This window comes from Puma concolor, chromosome D2 (assembly GCF_028749965.1).
Source record: "Puma concolor isolate L17-30 chromosome D2, mPumCon1.1.hap2, whole genome shotgun sequence".
Taxonomy (NCBI): Eukaryota; Metazoa; Chordata; class Mammalia; order Carnivora; family Felidae; genus Puma; species Puma concolor.
The window spans coordinates 40899490-40914259 of record NC_141677.1 but is presented as its reverse complement, the minus strand read 5'-3'; the positions used below and the strand labels follow the sequence as shown (position 1 = coordinate 40914259).

Genomic DNA, 14770 nt, shown 5'->3' with positions numbered 1-14770 from the left:
GGACTCTGAAGCCAGGTTGGCAAATCCCAGCTCTAAAATACGAATTCCCAGACAGGTAACGCTGGGGAGGTCCTAAACTCCTCTGTGCTTCAGTTTCCCCATGCGCAAGGTGGAGATGATAGCATTGTCTGCCTCAGCATGATTGTGAGTACATACACACACACACACACAGCTGAAACAGAATTTGTCATTACTATTACAAAATCTCACATCATGTGACAGTTGATGCTTGAACCACATGGGTTTGAACTACACAGGTACACTTATACGCGGTTTTCCCCCCAATAAATACAGTGCTCTAAATGTATTTTCTCTTCAGTATGATTTTCTTATTTTTCTATTTTTTTTATTATTATCTTTTTAATTTTAAAGATGGAGGGGGAGCATGAGCATGGGAAAGGGCCAAAGGGGGGGGGGGAGGAGAGAGAGAGAGAGAGAGAGAGAAAGAACCTCAAGCAGGTTCCATGCTCAGCACAGAGCCCGACATAGGACTCAATCCCACGACCCTAGGATCATGACCTGAGCCAAAATCAAGGGTCAGACACTCAACCAACTGAACCATCCAGGTGCCCCCAGTATGATTTTCTTAATAACATTTTCTTTTCTCTAGGTTCTTTATTGTAAAAATACAGTATATGATACATATAAAAAAGTAGGTGTTTCATTGGCCGTTTATGTTATTGGTAAGGCTTCTGTCAACAACAGGCTATTAGTAGTTAAGTTTGAGGTTACTCAAAAGTTCTATGTGGATTTTTGAGCGTGTGGGGGGCCGGTACCCCACACCCCCACATTATTCAAGGGTCGACTACATTTTCACAGGCCACCATCTGAGACAGTCATGGTTTACCCCATTTCACAGAGGAAACGATGGCCCAGAGAATTGGAAACACTTGTCTAGGGTCACCGAACAGAGGTCTTTCTGGCTCCAGATTTGGTCCTCAGGCTAACGAAGGGTTCAAGGGTATAAAAAAGGGCCACACTCCCCAGGCACCCGGGTCTTCATGTCCAGGGCTCCATTCCCACTCCCAGAAGCCACTTGCAGCCTATGCTCCCCAGACCCCTGCACCCCAGGTGTCCAGCTCCCCAGCTCAGCCACATAGGGCTCTCCCTGACCGGGACCCCAAGTCACCCTTCCATTCGTCGACGTTTATCTTCCAATAAGTTGCCTAGTGTTTTTTACAACTTCTCTTTCTAGTTCCAGACTGTAAATTTTCTCTCTGCGGAATCTTGTAGCTGACTGACTGTTTTTCATTATATTTGCAAGGCTCGGGGAGGGGAAAAAAAAAAAAAAGCCAATCCCTTTATTTGAGAATCCTGACATTTATTAGCATAATAAAACTCTCAAGATGAAATTGCAGTTTTCCAGACAGTAATTTCATTTGCAGGACAACTTACGAGGAATTTATTTTAAGGCCAGGTAAAACCTAAAATATATGAGATGTGCAGAAAGTGCAGGCCCCAAACTGAATGAAATAAATGTGTTAGGCATGGAAAACCCAGCTGTTGTCTCTCACATATTAATTAGGAGCGACAGAAACAACAGCTCAGGGGTTCAGGTTCTCAACCCTTGGTCTGCTTTCAGAGCTGCTGCTAGTTCTTGGAATAAGAAGCTTCCTCTAACACCTTGAAAATCAACACCATGTTCCCCTGACACATCGCTGCTGAGCCCAGAATAATTGTTGCTGTTAGTGGGGTTGTTATTAGCAATGCTTTCCATTTAGATGAAGCTTTTCTACTGCTCATGTAACTGACCCTCCAAAAAAACCAGTGACAGCCACACAAAAAGCTCTCTTCTCAGTATACTGAGAAGCTTTCATGGGGTTAACTGACTTGAACAAAGTCACATAGTTTGTAAGTAGCATGGCCAAAACTAAAATTCAGCTCGTCTGAGGCCACTCGACGTCTAATAGAAGAGAATCGAACCATAATCGGTACCAGTTTTAAAGCGCTTCCGTATTCAGGAAGCCGGCTTCCTGCCTTCCCTTGGTTTTATTCATTCAGGGGCCCTGTGAGACGGCAGAAGGGCGCCAGGTTGCAAAGCTGACATTATCGAACACATCTGTACGATGGGGCCTTCCCTGGCTTTCCCTAAGAGGCAGAGCCTGCGGCAAATGCCTCTGTGGTGTCATTCAGCTCAAGAGTGCCATCCTGGGGGGGGGGGGAGCAGGAGAGCGAGGCGGGGAAGGAGGGGGGCCACACAGGAGGGGGTGGGCCTCATCCGGCTGCTCCTTGGTTCCATCGGGACTAGTTGCTCCATCTTGCAGGACTGTTTTCCCAGAGGTCATAGGAAGAGCTGCCGGTCCAAACAGCCCCCCCGGAGGAGGAAGACAGAAGAACTAATCCTCAAGCTGCTGTCTCCCATTGATGCAAGCTTCACCGCATGGGGAGTTAACTGCCCTGCTCCTGCTGGTTTTCTGGTGTCTTCTGCGTCTGCAGCCATAGGGGATGAGAGGCCCAGAGCCCCACGTGGGGCCAGGTGGCGTTGGCTTATCTCAAATGAAGCTGATGGGCCCAGTGGTGAAAAACAGAGTCCATGCAGAACTGATTGCAGTGATGGTGACCAGGGCATAATAAGCAGCCAAGGATGTGAAGAGAAGAGGCAAGAGAGGAAATGGAGCGTAAGAGATAACGTGACGGAAGAGATGCATGATGTGAGAGGTGTGTGACGTAAGATATGTGTGACGTGACCATCAAGTAACGTATGCCTGTCCACCGACAAGGCACAAAGTCCATCCATCCTCCCACTCCCACCAAATACGGGGCTTCTAGCATTACAATACTAGTAAGGTCCAGGGTGGGGAGTTGAACGCAAGTCTGCTTGATGCCACTATAATATTCCCATCACAACATGCTGTCTCTACACATATGTCCATAAACGTGAAGGCAGAGTGTGGGCAAAGACACTGCCCCTGAGAGTTATTCAGGGTCACTGGAAGAATCCTGTTGATATGAAAAACATAGCCAGAGTAAGTGAACACAAGGATCAATGTCCAAAGGACCGTAAAGGCAGAAGTAATCATTTAAATAACCTGCATAAAGAGGGGTAAATCCTAGAGAGCAAAGGCTTTTTTGGATTTATAATTCACCCCAGGTTTTGGGCACATTTATTGGGACTGCATGAAACCACTGCCTCAATATTGTAAAACCAGGGTCAAGATATGCTTCCAAGACCAAGCAGGGGTGGCAAATAAGGAAGGCAGGGCAGCATCCGTCACCTATTCTGGAAGCGGGGTCTCAGAAGCCTTGGGTAATTCCAACGGTAAAATCAATGAGGGCAATAACATACACCATTAAAGACGCAGCGTCTCTATTTTCCATATAAATTCTTTGCAACGTTTCTTCCATCCTCTCCATGACTTTATAAACAGAACAGGTAGGAAATAACTTACTAGAAACGACTGCTGATTAGTGTTGGAAAACTTTCAGAAGAACTGCATTCATTCAAACAAATATTTATCGAATGCCTACCATATGTTAAAATCAGAGTTCGGCACTGGAATTATTTTCGATTATTAAAACATGGTCCGTGTGCTCTAGGAGCTCGATTTAGGGCAGATAGGCTTCTCTTCTGAAGTCATAACTAAACTCTTCGTGAAAGAGTTGCAGCAGCTATTTGCAATTTCTGTCCTGGGCATTGGGACAGGGACCGATAGCACATATGCCATATATTTCATATCCCTTGAGGCATACTAATCTACTTAATCCACTGGATGGTGGTGGATATTCCAGAAGGCCATAAGGAAGGATTTGAGCTGGGAAATTCTTAAGTTGAGTTCAAAAACTGGATGCCCAAAGAAGTCCAATTGGTAAGGGGGAAAAAAATCATTCAAACAACAGATGGTAGTCTGGCGGGCTGTCCCTCTGTCCACAGGGTTCCTGCAGCAGCTCTCCCCCTGAAACAGTGATAATTTCCTCCTAAAAGGGAAAACAAAAAGGAAAGAGCACTTATAATCAAGCAAGGGAAATAAACATCCGCCAGAGAGAGACCAGTTCAAGGTAGAAAGTCTATGAATATGTATCTGCCTTCTCCTCACTCAAATTTATAGAAATGACAGGGAAAAAAAAATCTGCTTTTAAAAAGAAGTAAATCCATATTGGGAAAATGGAAAGAAATCCAACACGGGAAAATAAGAAGGAAGGCCATCCACAAAGCTAAATGTTAAAGAGTACTGAAAAACCAAAAGACCTACAGGATGAGATTGTCGGAGGAGATAACGTAGGGCAGGGGCTGGGGAACCCCAGACAGCAAAGGTCTTTGCCTTGGGCAGATCAGAAGCGAGGAGAGACCACCAAAGCTCCTACACTCCCATGCCCAAAAGATGAGCTAGCTACTCACTATCAACTCCAACCCTTACAGCATGGAGAGAACAGATTTGGGAAATGGGGACTACATCCATTGATGGATAAACAGGAAATTTCAAGTTCAGACACCACCTCATAGCTCAAAATCTATAAATATTTAAGGAAAAATCACACCTATAAAAGAAAGATGCCAAACTCAACAACAGAATGGACATTGAAGAGAAGGTCAAGTTTATAAAACAAACGGAAGGAGCCTTTAAGGGATGGGTATTAATCGCCTCAGGAGAACATAAGAACATAAATCATCCATGAGATAAGAATGGGCTATATTTTTTTTCAAAATTAAAGAACCTGGAAATGAAAAGAATGCCCATTTAAATAAAAATTTCCATAGAAGACCTGAGGGGCAGGATGGACATAACTAAAGAGCGATTCTGTTGCTGAAGAATTGACACATCAGTAAGAAAGGAGATGTCTAAGTAGAAAATGGACAGAAGACAGGAACAGACAATCCCCAGCAGAAATCCAAGTGGCCAGTAAACATATGAAAAGATCTTCTGTGCCAGTAGGAATCAGAGAAATGCAAGCTAATCAACAAGGAGATACAGCATCTGCCCATCTAATGGGAAAAAATTAAAATGACTGATAATCCCCAGGGCTGGCAGCAGTGTGGGGAAACAGCCTCATCTCACTTTGGCAGAAGCATGAATTGGCGCTATGTTTTTGGAGGGCAATCTGGCAGATCTTTTCAAATTAAAATGTGCATAATCTTCTATCCAGCAATCCCAGTACGAGGGATCCATCCAGAGAAATCCTTGCACATGCGCCCTAAGTGACATAGACACAGACAAGCAAATCTCTGCAGCCCCGTTTGTGATCGTGGGAGCCTGGAAGCTGACTAAGTGGCCATTCCGGAACACCATGGGGCACGTACAAGGATGTGGTGTGTGGACTGAACAGAAACGTTTCAGTAACAGCCAACGTCCTGATCACTTACAAATGTCAGGTATACTGTTTCGGCAATTTACACAGTGCTCTCTCAGTGAAACCTGCCAGTGACCCTAAGGAGGCGAGTGCTATTTTGAAACCCATTTTACTGAGGAGGAAACTAAAGCATCAAATCATCAGTAGTTGCCTGCAATCACACACAGTAATGAAGTTGGGATTTAAAACTTAGCAGCCTGCTTCCAGGGACCATGCTTTCAAAAAATATACCATATGATATATTGTGTTAAACAAAACAATCATATTGCTGAGCTATTAAGTAAAGAATTGTCCAGTTTATGTGAAAATTAACACAACTATGTATTTCCTTATGTACATAAATTTCTATGTTAATACCCAGGAAATACTCGGATAGATACATGGCAAACTAATAATTCAAGGTGGAGGATGGAAGTGGGGATTTTAATATTTATTTTTGAGGGACAGAGACAAAGTGTGAGTGGGAGAGGGGCAGAGAGAGAGAAGCAGAATCCAAAGCAGGCTCCAAGCTCTGAACTGTCAGCACAGAGCCCCACGTGGGGGTTATTTTGTCAGTTTTTTTTTTAATTTTTTTTAACGTTTATTTATTTTTGAGACAGAGAGAGACACAGCATGAACAGGGGAGGGGCAGAGAGAGAGGGAGACACAGAATCTGAAACAGGCTCCAGGCTCTGAGCGGTCAGCACAGAGCCCGACGCGGGGCTCGAACTCATGGACTGTGAGATCATGACCTGAGCCAAAGTCGGACGCTTAACCGACCAAGCCACCCAGGGGAAGTGGGGATATTAAATGAACAAGGCACAGGGCGTCTGGGTGGCTCAGTCAGTTAAGTGTCAGACTTTAGGTTAGGTCATATCTCATGGTTTGTCAGTTTGAGCCCTGCATCAAGCTCTGTGCTGACGGTGCAGGGCCTTCTTTGGATTCTCGCTCTCTCCCTCTCTCCCTGCCCCTTCCCTGCTTGCGCTCTCTCTCTCTCAAAATAAATAAACTTAAAAAAATCTTTAAAGAACAAGGTTCTCACCTTGTACTGTATCTGATTTTTCTTAGAATGTAATCATAAATTAGTTGTGTAATTAAAATTTTAATTTACACACGCTGGCCATCAGATTGCCACATGGGCATAGATGAGCTCTCCCTTTTGTGAAAGAAACAAAATTGGATTGGCAGTCTCCAACCCCAGATTCGGAAGAGAATAAAGACCTTCAAAGATACTGTTCAAGCCTTCCTGTGCAGGAACCATAGCACAGCATCTCCGAGAGACGGACCTTTTCCCTTTGCCTAAACACTTCCAGGGGCAAGAAGTTCGTCGCTGCTCAAGGCACATTATATTTGATAGGGAAAACCAAGCAGTGTGGTAGAGAGGGAAAAGGCACAAGCTTTAGAGGCAGACAGCCTGAGGATTAACTGCTGGACCTAGTGGTACCAGCCACGAAAACTTAGGGAAGCTACCCAAGCTCCCTGGCTTTGGTTTCCTGATCTGTGAAATATGCCTCCCTCACAGAGCTGCCATGAAGATTACGTGAGACCATGATGTACAGCAACAGGCACAATGCCGGATACAGAGAAGGTGCCAACATCCACACATGCCCTCGCTCTCTCTTTCCTAGAATTGTTACAAGACTGTTCCCGACACAGGTAGAAATCTGCCTTCAACCTGGTGAGTCCAGTTTTCCAGCCGTACTCTCCAGCCAATGTCTAGGTATTTGTAAACGGGTGATTGTCTATGTGCTTGACTTACAAGGTCAAGTCAGGAGCTGTCCTCAGAGCCCTGGGAACATCCATGAAGAGAAAACAATGCAAATCCAAGAGTCCCTATTACAGCAAAAACCCAGTGAGATGGTCAAGTAACCCTGAGAACCTTTCCGCAGGTGCAAAGCTCAGGGAGATGGTGAGCTCCCACCACTCTGTCTCTCGGAATCCCTCCCCCACCCTTCTGGGCCATCGAGTTCCATCTTAGGCTTTCTCCCAGCTACCAGTTACCACCGTGCCAACAGCCACATCAACACAAAAGTTGCTCCTGTCTAAATATATTGTTCGGAAGGCAACATCTTTCCCAATGAGAGGTCTACAGCAGGGGACAAATAACAAGACAGGGTTCTGGAAAACAAGAACTTCCATACCGCTTCCCAGTTACAGAGCACTGTTATGTACACTGCCTCATCTAATGGTCACAGGATCTGAACTAAGTACTATTTACATCCATTTGCCTGGTTAGGAAACTCAGGTTCAGGGAGGGCTAAGGAACCTACCCAAGGTCATACACATACCAAGTGGTAAAGCTGTAGTTGGAACAAGAGACATGGTAACTCTACTAGAAAAGCTTCTCAAACCACGGGGCTGACAGCTAGGCTTCAGCTAACCCTACAGAGCTGCCAGAGACCTGCCTAGAATGTTCTCAAGCAGGACATCCTAGGGATGAGTTGTAGGTGAGATGCAGGTTTGGACTGAAGGTGAGTCAATCAGCTCCTAAGTGTTGACAGTAGGAAGCCCTCAGCTACTCGAGGTGAGAAGACGCTAGGGACCAGGTGCCTGTATCAGTCAGGGGGTAAGCCAGAGAGAAAAACAGAAGGTCCCAGAGCCTGTCTAGACAACTGTACTCTCTTCCACCCCAATGTTCCATGTTCCTGTGATCCTACAGACCTTCGGGGGCTGCGTGCTCCCTCTCCACCTCCTCTCTCAGAACACCTACAACCTGGCTCTCCTTCAGCTCAAGTTTCTACCAGTCCCATCTCTCAACCAGCACCCCTAGGAGGGATACCTTGTGGAAATCAATGAGATCAGTGAGCGTCGCATGGCGATTGGGGTCCACTCCCAGGAAGCTGTAAAAATCTCCAGAGGCATCCACAAGAAAGTGCTTGAACCCTTTCTGCAGGCGATAGGATAGGGTATAACCCCAGATTTTCTCACTGACCCGGACCAAAAATGCTCCCTCTGTCATGTTCTCAAGGAGATCTTCTGCATCTTCTCGGCTAATAATTCCTGGTTTAAAAGAGGGGGAAAAAAAGGCCATAGGTTCAGCAAACCTTCCCCTGCCACTCTCCTCCACTCATCCCTGCCCCTCATCCTCCTTCAAGGGTGTCAGGAAGGGAGGCTGCGGGGGGGGGGCTCAGGTACTTGCCTCATTCCACAGTGGGCTCATCTTGGCCCAGAACAAGCTGTCTGGGCAGAATTCCTACTAGGACCTGAGTTTAGCATTCTTTCCTCCAAATTATGCCACACTAACTTGGATTAACTGGGTAAGCAAAGAATTAGCAATGAGCCAGGATTATAGCATCTATCAATTACAAATAAGAGTCCTGCTTTGATAACAACACTGGAGGGACTTACGATTACTACCCCAGTTACCTTTCCTGTACCCGTGAATGAGCGCCTGAACACAGCACGTTCTCTGAAGAAGAAAGAGGGCTTCCTCCATCCACCTGCGGACACCAGGCAAACAGCTCAAAGGACAAAATTTTCTACAGTCCTTCACAATGTGCCTTCACCACAGTATGAAAGGCGGTCTGGCCCTGGAGTCGAGTATTCGCCAGTGGCTATCTCCAGCAGGGCTTTTAGGGAGCTGCGCTCATCTGGATAGAGCACAGGAAGCCATGCGTGCAGTGGGTCCGCCTCTGAGGGCAGGGCAGTGGGAAGAGGGCAGGAGCCAGAAAACCTAGATTACCTACTGACCCCTGCCTTCACCCGGGCTACGGGATGTTCAGCCAACCCCTCAACTTCTGCGGTGTCCTTCGACGTTTAAGTGATCATCTTAATCCATCCACTTCGAGGGCACCTCACAACTTTCAAGTCAGATAAAGTTCGTGAAAGCCTTTCATAAATTGAGAACAACTGGGGACATGTTGGCTGCTGTTGTCCTCTGTTATTTCGGGGGAGAGGAGGAGCACACTGTCTTGTTCACACGCCCACCTGTTCACCCGCTGCATACATTCAGTGGGATCATTTACGGCAGTGACATAGCCACGGGGTAGAAGGCAGCTGGGCTGTTCATCCCTGTGACCCAGGGACTTGTGACTTGTCCCACGCTGCACCCTGGTACCTCTTTCAATATTGCACTTTCCTGTAGTGTTCCCCTCCCCCCCCACACACACACCACCATGTGGTCATCTGGCCAGACTTTCCTTGCGCCCAAAGCAGAGGACATAGAGGCAATCACACTGTCACCTGTCCCCCTTTTAAAGACAGCCAACACAAATGGGGGCCACCTCTTTCCTCCTTGCCCAGGACTTATCAAGAGGCAATCAAGTGAGCCACCCTCTCCCCAACCAGGCTATAGAAGTAGGAAATTAGGAAGAGAGAGAGGAAGGGAAGGAAGTAGGGAGCCCTTCTGCCACAGGACACCTGAAGAATCGCACACAAACCCCTCGTAGGCAGGAGGGTGCACCCTGGGGCTGTCCCCTACCCCCAGGGAGGGCATTAGTGCCTTCGGCCAGGGAAGCAGTGACAGCCAAAAGAGGGCCAAAATGGCCCACCTGGAATCTGTCACAAGACTCAGCACAGTCCCTCACCCACCTCCCTGCCCCAACATCAGAGGACCTAGACCCTAAAGGTAGCTGGGGTGGGGAAGAAAGTGAGACAGTGTAGAGCCGGCTCAGGAGGAAGAGGGACCAGCAAATGTCACCCCCAACCCCATTCCCCACACCTCAAGCTAAAGCCCAGCCCAGACTGGAAACTGGGAGAGGAGAGAAGTGTTACATGGGGTAGGAGACTGAACAGTCAAACTTGAATAGGACTCGACTTTTTACCGCCCGAAAGTGACCAGTAAGACCAAAAGGACAATGTCATGTCTCTCTGCCATCTAAAACCTTTGAATAGCCCCCCTGAAATCCAGCAGAGTCCGGCTCAGCAATGACAGGCACTGGGCTCCGGGACCCCATCTCACCCACCTCTCTAGGCTCATTCGCTCACTCTCTCATGAGCCATTACTGGCTGCTGACCTCCAGCCCCCCTTGTGCAGAAGCCTCAGCCCCAGCCCAGCCCCCTTTGTCCCAGCGGACCCCAAATCCTCAATGAAGGATGTCTCTTCTCTCCTGGGAAGCACAGGCTGCTGATCACTTACACTCCGCCTTTGTGCAAGTTAGAAAAAGATGTCCCTCTGAGTGGTAGAATTTGAAAAGGGTGCCCGTCCGGACCCAAATGGCCAAGCTCTCGTTTCTGCATTTCAGTCCCTCCTGCCCACAACTAGCCCTCTTGGCAAGTTCGCTTTACTCGGTGCGCAATCTGCTCAACCCTGTCAGGAAATCACTTCTACACCAGGAGGCTGCACGGGATACCCACCTTCGAGCTTTCATAACGCCCTGCCCAGAGGCTACAGTACACTAGGAAACAGGCGGTGAACGGCTCAAGGATAGAGCCTGTGGCAACTGTGGGACCCTCAGGACGGACTCCGCTGCAAACAGCGTCTGGACTGACAGCCTCCAGCTGCTGCTCAGGACGCACCGCTGAAGCATATTCTCCCCAGGCTGCTTCTGGCACAGAGGGTACAAGACCGAGTGCCCTTGGGGCATCTGGGTGGCTCAGTCAGTTAAGCTTCCAACTCCTAGTTTGAGCCCAGGTCATGATCCCACAGTTCGTGAGTTCGAGCCCTGCACTGGGCTCTCTGCTGTCAGCGCAGAGCCTGCTTCAGGTCCTCTGTCCCTCTCTCTCTCTGCCCCTCCCCTGCTCTCTCTCTCTCTCTGTCAAAAGTAAAATAAACATCAAAAAAAAAAAAAAGACTGGGCACCCTTGCCTCAGAGCACAGAGGTTTCTATGACTGAGCACAAGGGTACTGGAGCCACCATGCCCACCCAGTGCAGGACTTCTGAGTGAGCAATCCTTGCTCTGGGGTTTCCCATCAGCCCCAGCAAGACTTGCCCTGAGCTGCGCTCCAGTAGCAGGCTCCTCCCCCAACCGCCCCTCCTTCCCTCGCTCCCTCCCTCCCTCCCTGCACCACTGTCTGAAGACTCCCCACCTTCTCCTGCTCCCTCTCCCCTTTATCCTTCATGGGCATTTCTTCCAGTAAATCCCTTGCACTTCTGCTTCCCAGAAGCCCCACACTGACACAGAAGCTGATGTCTGTGCCCCAAGGACCTGGAATGCTGGGGGGCTTGTCCGAAGCAGTAATCCAGAGCGTGGACTAAAACCACAGCTCAGGGACTTGTTCAACAGGTGGCCTTGGGCAGGTTACTTAAGCTTCTGAAACCCAGGGCGGCGTCCTCATCTATTAAGCAGTCGCACTAATACTATCTACGTCATAAGGTTGCTCGAGCCTACATTAAATTAATGTGTGAACGTGCTTACCACAGTACCTGAGAACACAATGGCCATCTAATTTTTTTTTTTTTTTATAAAAAAAGAATGCATGCAAGCAGGGGAGGGGCAGAGGGAGAGGCAGAGAAAATCCCAAGCAGGCTCCATGCTCCTTGTAGAGCACAACGTGGGGCTCGATCTCACACTGAACGGGCTGAGCCGAAATGAAGAGTCAGACACTCAACCACTTAACCGCCTGAGCCACCAGGCACCTCCGCAATGGCCATCCAATACATGTAACTAGTTTGTCCTGGCCACACCAAGGGTGCTGCTCGTGTGCCAAGACTGGATGTCACCTTGTGCTGGTAGCAGCCTTGGTCATCGTGCTGCCAGGCTGTGCTGCCCAAGCACCCAATCCCCCCAGACTGAGGCTGCTGAGGAGGACTTCTTCTGGTGGGGACTGCTCGGGTCCCTGGGCCCCAGCCTGCACTGCCATCACCACCTCCCTCCCTCCCCCCGCAGACTCTTCCGGGTGTCTGGAATAGTAAACATCTGTGAGACCTGCCCCGCTCTTGGATACTTAACCTAGAAATCAAAATTGTATCTGGGCCCAAGACCAAAAGGAGTACAGCTTCATCGTTTAGGATGGCACTGGCCATTTCACAGCAAACCTGACCCCCAAGAGAATTAGTGGCTGGGAGCCCCGAGGGACACTTACAAGGAGAAGCTGGCACATTTTCCTGCCCCGTTCACCCTGCCCTCCCCATCTCCCTCTCTCTCTCCCTGGATGGCCTCTAAGCCAAGTGTACTGATCCTAAGCACTAACCATACCCCAACCCATGCCACCTCTGCCCCTTCTAAACACTCCACGACCTCTTGGCTGAGGAAGAAGGGAGAGCTTCACCTCACCCCTTCTGACTGGGGAGCGAGCACAGTGCTCCCCAGGGATCACGGGAACTTTCTGCCTCAGCCAGTGACCAGGGCTGGCTGAGGGGCATGGCCGAGGCCCCACAGCACCTGTTCTGGAATGGTCACTGGAGACTGCAACTGTAGATCCCTTCTGAGCCAATTCTCACCCACCAACGATGGGAAATGTAGTGTTTCCTGTAATTTCTCTCCTTCCTCCCTTTAATAAGTATGTATTAAGCACTCTCTAGGAGCCAAGCCCCATGCTCAGCACCTGGGAGTCAGCACTGAATGAGAAACAGTTCCTGCCTCCCAGAAGTTTTGACTCTGGACAGAAGTAGAGATTGGCAGAATTTTTATTTAATTTAATTTAATTTAATTTTATTTTATTTTATTTTATTTTATTTTTTTTTTTTTTTTTTTTTTTAAGAAAAGGCTCACCGTAACCAGTGGTGATCAAGGCCACGGGTGCTATGGGAGCACCCAGGGGAAGCACCCCACCCAGCTCTGGTGCCAGGGGCAGAAGTGACACTTAGACTAAGACCAGAAGGGTTAAAACAGAGGGGTGAGGCAAGTATCTGTTTTGCAAAAGGGATTAGCACATAAGTCTTCATGGCAGGAGGGAAGGCCAAAGTGGCAGGAGGGGAGGCCAACGTAGGAGATGGGTGGTGACAACATACACAGAGGTCGGCAGGGGCCAAGCTCCCATGCACTCCCCAGACCATTAGAAGGATTTTGGACCTAATTCTGAGGGCAATGAGAAACAACTGGTGTTCCCTAAGCAGAAGAAGAATATGAGAATGTTCAAGGATAAAAAAATGGCCTCAGGGGGTATGAATTATAGGCACACAAGCTAGCGATCTCAATGCAATGAGGGCTCCTTCATCTAAGCATTTCTTCATAGCTACATTTCCATAGCTACAGCACTGGAATCTAGCTCCCAGACCACTAGTCTGCCAGAAATGGCTTCTATATTGAAGCAGGGGGGCAAAAGGACACATCGGGGGTTACATGAAAAGCCTCATGTCACAGCCAGCATGGGACACCATCTGGGGCCTCAGTGGGCCTCATCTCCTTCAGTCTTCCTACCATCCCAATTATCATCACTTCATAACTGAGGACACTGAGGGTCAGCAAGAAAAGGGACTTCCCCAAGGCCACAGAGCTATTAAATGGCGGAGTCAGAATTTGAACTCAGGTCCTCAGACTCCAAGTCTAGTACTCTTTGCTCTACACCATGTTATCTCATGCAGAGGACAGTAAGGGCTGTGAAAGGCGCAAGAAGGAGGAGACTAATGTGGCCTGTAGAAAAGTCAGGGCAGGCCTCAAAGAGGCAACGAAGGGGGATGAGAAGCAGGCCTTGGGGGCTGGGTAGATTCCGTGGCCGTAAGCCGAGGTGGTGAGGTAAAAGGGGAGAAGGAGGGATAAAATGAGTGAAGAGTCACAGCGAAGACTAAGAAGAACGAGTCCATGGCACATTTATAAAAATGCAACCTAAGAGAAGCCTAATTTAAGTCTCAGGACAGGAAGGGACACAGCAGATGGACGGAAAGATCTAGCACGTGTATGATCTGGATCCCAGAGAAGACCGGTGAGGAGAATGGAGAGGAGGCAATATTTAAGAGTGATTCATCACAGACACATCATAGGGAAACTGCACAAAGCCACTTAACGTCTCATTTTGTCAACCAGAGAAAAAGACTGATTGTCTACAAAGAATGAACAAATAGACTGTTGGTTAACTCCTCAGTTGCAACAGTAGAAGCCAGAGGACAATGGGATAATATTTTCAGTGCGCTGAGAAAAAAAATAACAGTGTTTAATGAAACTATCTTTCAAGGAGGACGAAATAAAGGCATCTTCAGAAAAAAAAAAAGTTGAGAAAATTGACAATTAGGGATATTCTAAAGGACGTACTTCAGGTAGAAGAAATTGGATCCTGGATAGACCATCTGAGAGGCTAGAAGGCATGATGAGCACAGATATCGCAGGTTAAGTTAAAAGTATATGTTGACTTACAAAATAATACTAATAATGGATAGTGGAGGGTTTAAAAAAAGATAGAACTGTAATGTTGACAACATCTGATCAGTTGAGAGTAGAAATGCTGGACTTCAAAAAAATCTATGTGTTTAGGGGGTACCTGGCTGGCTCAGTCGGAAGAGCACGCGACTCCTGATATTGGGGTCGTGAGTTCAAACTCCATGTTGAGTATTCAGATTACCTAAATAAATAAAACTTCAAAAAATAATAAAAAACAAAAATAGGGGCAGCTGGGTGGCTCAGTCAGTTAAGCTTCCAACTCTTGATTTCGGCTCAGGTCATGAGCGCACAGTTCATGATCGAGCCCCGA

General features: G+C 47.9%; 1 protein-coding gene across 2 annotated transcripts in view; it reads right to left on the bottom strand.

Annotated features, from left to right (window-relative positions):
• Positions 1-585: 585 nt before the first annotated feature.
• The window catches only part of SH2D4B (SH2 domain containing 4B), a 63492-nt gene continuing 49307 nt past the window's right edge, over positions 586-14770 (bottom strand). Inside the window, exons 6-7 of one of the 2 annotated variants that reach the window (XM_086680144.1) lie at positions 8045-8265; positions 586-3915 (exon numbers count right to left, since the gene is read on the bottom strand). In XM_086680144.1, the coding sequence (XP_086536270.1) occupies positions 3823-3915; positions 8045-8265 (314 nt within the window). In that variant the 3' untranslated portion in view covers positions 586-3822. The remainder of the gene's footprint in view (positions 3916-8044; positions 8266-14770) is intronic. The other variant, XM_025918240.2, reaches the window with a different exon arrangement.